The sequence below is a fragment of the Lotus japonicus genome, chromosome 1, assembly GCF_012489685.1.
Source record: "Lotus japonicus ecotype B-129 chromosome 1, LjGifu_v1.2".
Classification (NCBI taxonomy): Eukaryota; Viridiplantae; Streptophyta; class Magnoliopsida; order Fabales; family Fabaceae; genus Lotus; species Lotus japonicus.
Genome location: NC_080041.1, coordinates 99,359,339 through 99,362,637, shown reverse-complemented (window position 1 = coordinate 99,362,637; position 3,299 = coordinate 99,359,339). Strand labels below are relative to the sequence as shown.

General features: G+C 33.9%; 1 protein-coding gene across 1 annotated transcript; it reads left to right on the top strand.

The window, feature by feature from the left end:
* Positions 1 to 425: 425 nt before the first annotated feature.
* Positions 426 to 2,980, top strand: LOC130728297 (cytochrome P450 71D11-like). Its single transcript, XM_057579725.1, has 2 exons — positions 426 to 1,374; positions 2,102 to 2,980. The coding sequence occupies exons 1-2, from the start codon at positions 463 to 465 to the stop codon at positions 2,726 to 2,728; spliced, it is 1,539 nt and encodes a 512-aa protein (XP_057435708.1). The 5' UTR covers positions 426 to 462; the 3' UTR covers positions 2,729 to 2,980.
* The last annotated feature ends 319 nt before the right edge of the window (positions 2,981 to 3,299 follow it).

Below are 3,299 nucleotides of genomic sequence, written 5' to 3'. Positions count from 1 at the left end.
GCAAATTACAGAATTTATTAAAAAAACCTTCATAAATTACATATGTTCTGGTGTCGATCCAGCAGAAAACAAAATAATGATATACCAGTCATTTTGTTATTTATTTATTTTGGTCAAATACATCCGTGAGTAATGATATATACACACCTCCTTATTTATACACTTCATTTAATTTCCACCTATTTTTATTTCTATCTCTTTCCTCTTATCATCTATCACATCTTATACTTTCTCTCTTACTTTTTCTTTTCTTCCTATCTCTCTCCTCATCCACCTCTTTTCACCTCAATAGATGTGGACAAATAATTATTGTTTTCGTATAAGGTGTGATGTGAACAAAGCCACATTGAAATAATGAGGTAATATGAAATTGTCGGAACTTACAAGTGACTTATGAATCATGTCTATATATAATGCATGCTGTGTGCAGCTTGATTTATCCGTCTACTCTTTTATCCCTCAATGGCTTCTCAAATTCAAGAAGTGTTGGCCCTTTCGACCCTTTTCCTATCCTTGCTTGTTACCCTGGTGATGATAAGGAAGAATTTCAAAAAAACACCCACAACTACCAATGTACTTCCAGGTCCATGGAAGCTACCAATCATAGGAAATATGTTCCAACTCATTACACCTACACCACATCGAAAACTAAGAGACCTGGCCATAACACATGGACCCATCATGCATCTGCAACTTGGTGAGATCTTCACCGTCGTTGTTTCCTCAGCAGAGTATGCTAGGGAGGTGATGAAAACCCATGATATTATCTTTGCATCAAGGCCTCATCTTCTAGCAAGGGATGTATTATCTTATAACTGCACTGATATAGCCTTTTCACCTTATGGTAATTACTGGAGGCAGCTCCGGAAGATCTCCGCCATTGAGCTCTTAAGCACAAAACGGGTTAGATCTCTTTGGCCAATCAGAGAGAAAGAGATCTCTACCCTCATCAAATTGATTGCTTCAAAAGAAGGATCAGAAATCAATCTCACTGGAGAAGTTTATTCAACCATCTATACATTCTTTTCAAAGGCTGCATTTGGCAAGAAATATGCAGACCAAGAAGAGTTCATATTGGTGGTAAAACAACTTTACAAGATTTCAGTTGGTTTCTACATAGGAGACTATTTCCCTTCAGCTAAATGGCTTCAAAGCCTTTCTGGGATGAGACCTAAGCTTGAGAAGTTGCAGCAGATAATAGACAAGATAATGGAAAATATCATCAATGACCATAAGGAGGCAAGATTAAGAGCTAAAGAAGCTTTGGTTGAAGAAGAGGGAGATCTCATTGATGCTATCTTAAAATTTGGAGAGAGTGACAACAATGGCTTGGGTTTTCATTTAACTACAAATAATATCAAAGCTATACTCTTGGTAAGCATACTTTTTAGGTTTAAATATGTTTTTAGTTCCTAAAAATATAGCAAATATTAATTTTAGTCACTAAAAAAATTTCTTAGTTTTTAATCCCTAAAATTATACCTTGTTACTTTTTAATTCCTTGCCATCTTGTTTTGTTTATGCATGCAACTCACAAAATTGTTACTTACCCTTCCTACTTGGAACGTTTTATCTTATTTGATATTTTGGAACCCACCCATTAACACATTGATCTCAGCGGAACTTCACGTCAAATTGTGTCACACATAATTGGTTTCAAATCAGCTTGTGTGATAAGTAATTCCAAATCATATTAAAAAAATCCATTAAGATGAGTGAGTCATTGTTTTATGCGCCATTGGTAAGGGCTAAAAAATAACAATATATATATTTTCATAAATTAAAAACTAAGAAATACGTACGTACTTTTCAGAAATCAAAAGTAACATTTGTTATATTTACAGGGACTAAAAACATATTTAAACCTACTTTTTATCTTTAGAAATAACTGAAAGTTACATATCTTGAATTTCACTAGTAGAGAAATTCCAATAAACATACTATTTCTATCACATTCTTCAAATTGTCTTTTAAAGTTACATATTTATTGGCCTTTTCTCCAAAAGTAATTTTATTTTCTTATGAATGGATCACTTTTAGATAAAGAGTGTGTTAAGAATTTGTTAGAAAAAGTGGCATTGACAATATGTTAACCTTTCAGGACTTCTTCAGTGCTGGGAGTGGAACTGCAATTACTACTATTATTTGGGCAATGACTGAGATGATGAAGGATCCTACAGTATTGAAGAAAACACAAATTGAAGTGAGAGAGGTGTTTGATAAGAGAGGAAAGATTGATGAAAGTGGTATTGAGGAGCTCAAATACTTTAAAGTAGTCATCAAAGAGGTCCTCAGGCTACACCCTCCTGCTCCTCTTCTTCTTCCAAGGGAATGTCAAGAAGCATGTGAGATTAATGGATTTAATATACCTGGTAAAAGCAGGGTCCTTGTTAATGCTTGGGCAATTGCAAGGGATCCTAAATATTGGCCTGAACCGGATAGGTTTTACCCTGAAAGGTTTATCAGTAGCTCTATTAACTTCATAGGAAATGATTTTGAGTATATCCCATTTGGTGCCGGAAAAAGAATTTGTCCAGGCATAAACTATGGAATGGCAAATGTTGAGCATGGTCTTGCATACTTACTGTATCATTTTGATTGGAGCCTACCCAAGGGAATGAAAACTGAGGACTTAAACTTGACAGAAGAATTTGGAGTTACTATGTCAAGAAAAGATGATCTATACTTGATTCCCACAGTTGCTCGTCCTTTGCCAGCAGCAACTTAAAAATGCAGTATCGTCCAACATGCACAACTTGAAAAGTGGTCCCTTGCTATTTTGATATTTGCTGTCATAAAGTTTATCTCTACTATTTTTATTTTTATATTTGATCTTCATGTATTGGTTCTTTTCTTTATCCTAAATATCGGGGCTTCTTGTTTCATTTTCTTTTGCTTGCTTGTATCATTTTCTTGTGAGCTTTTTACTCAAGTTGTGGCTTAATAATATCATCATCAGAGGCGGACCTTCTTGATGACAGCCCTCAAAAATTTCAGAATTTTTTTTAAAAAGTATTCAGGTAAAAAAAAATTATTTATTTTTTTAAAGTAAAAAGATATATTCATCCAAAGACTGTGAGCAAGTCTCATGTTGTGCATAAAAAAATTATTTATGTAATAGTTATATATATTAAAATGTGTATTTGAGAACGGTTGTGCACAACGCTCATTGGAGATCTGAGGTTTGAACCTCAAGCCCTTTTATATATGTTTAACAGCTATAGTTCCACTTAGCTTTTGACCAGGCCTTAGTTGACTTGTACAAATATTAAAACTTATTTTCTTTATTCTTTAAATAT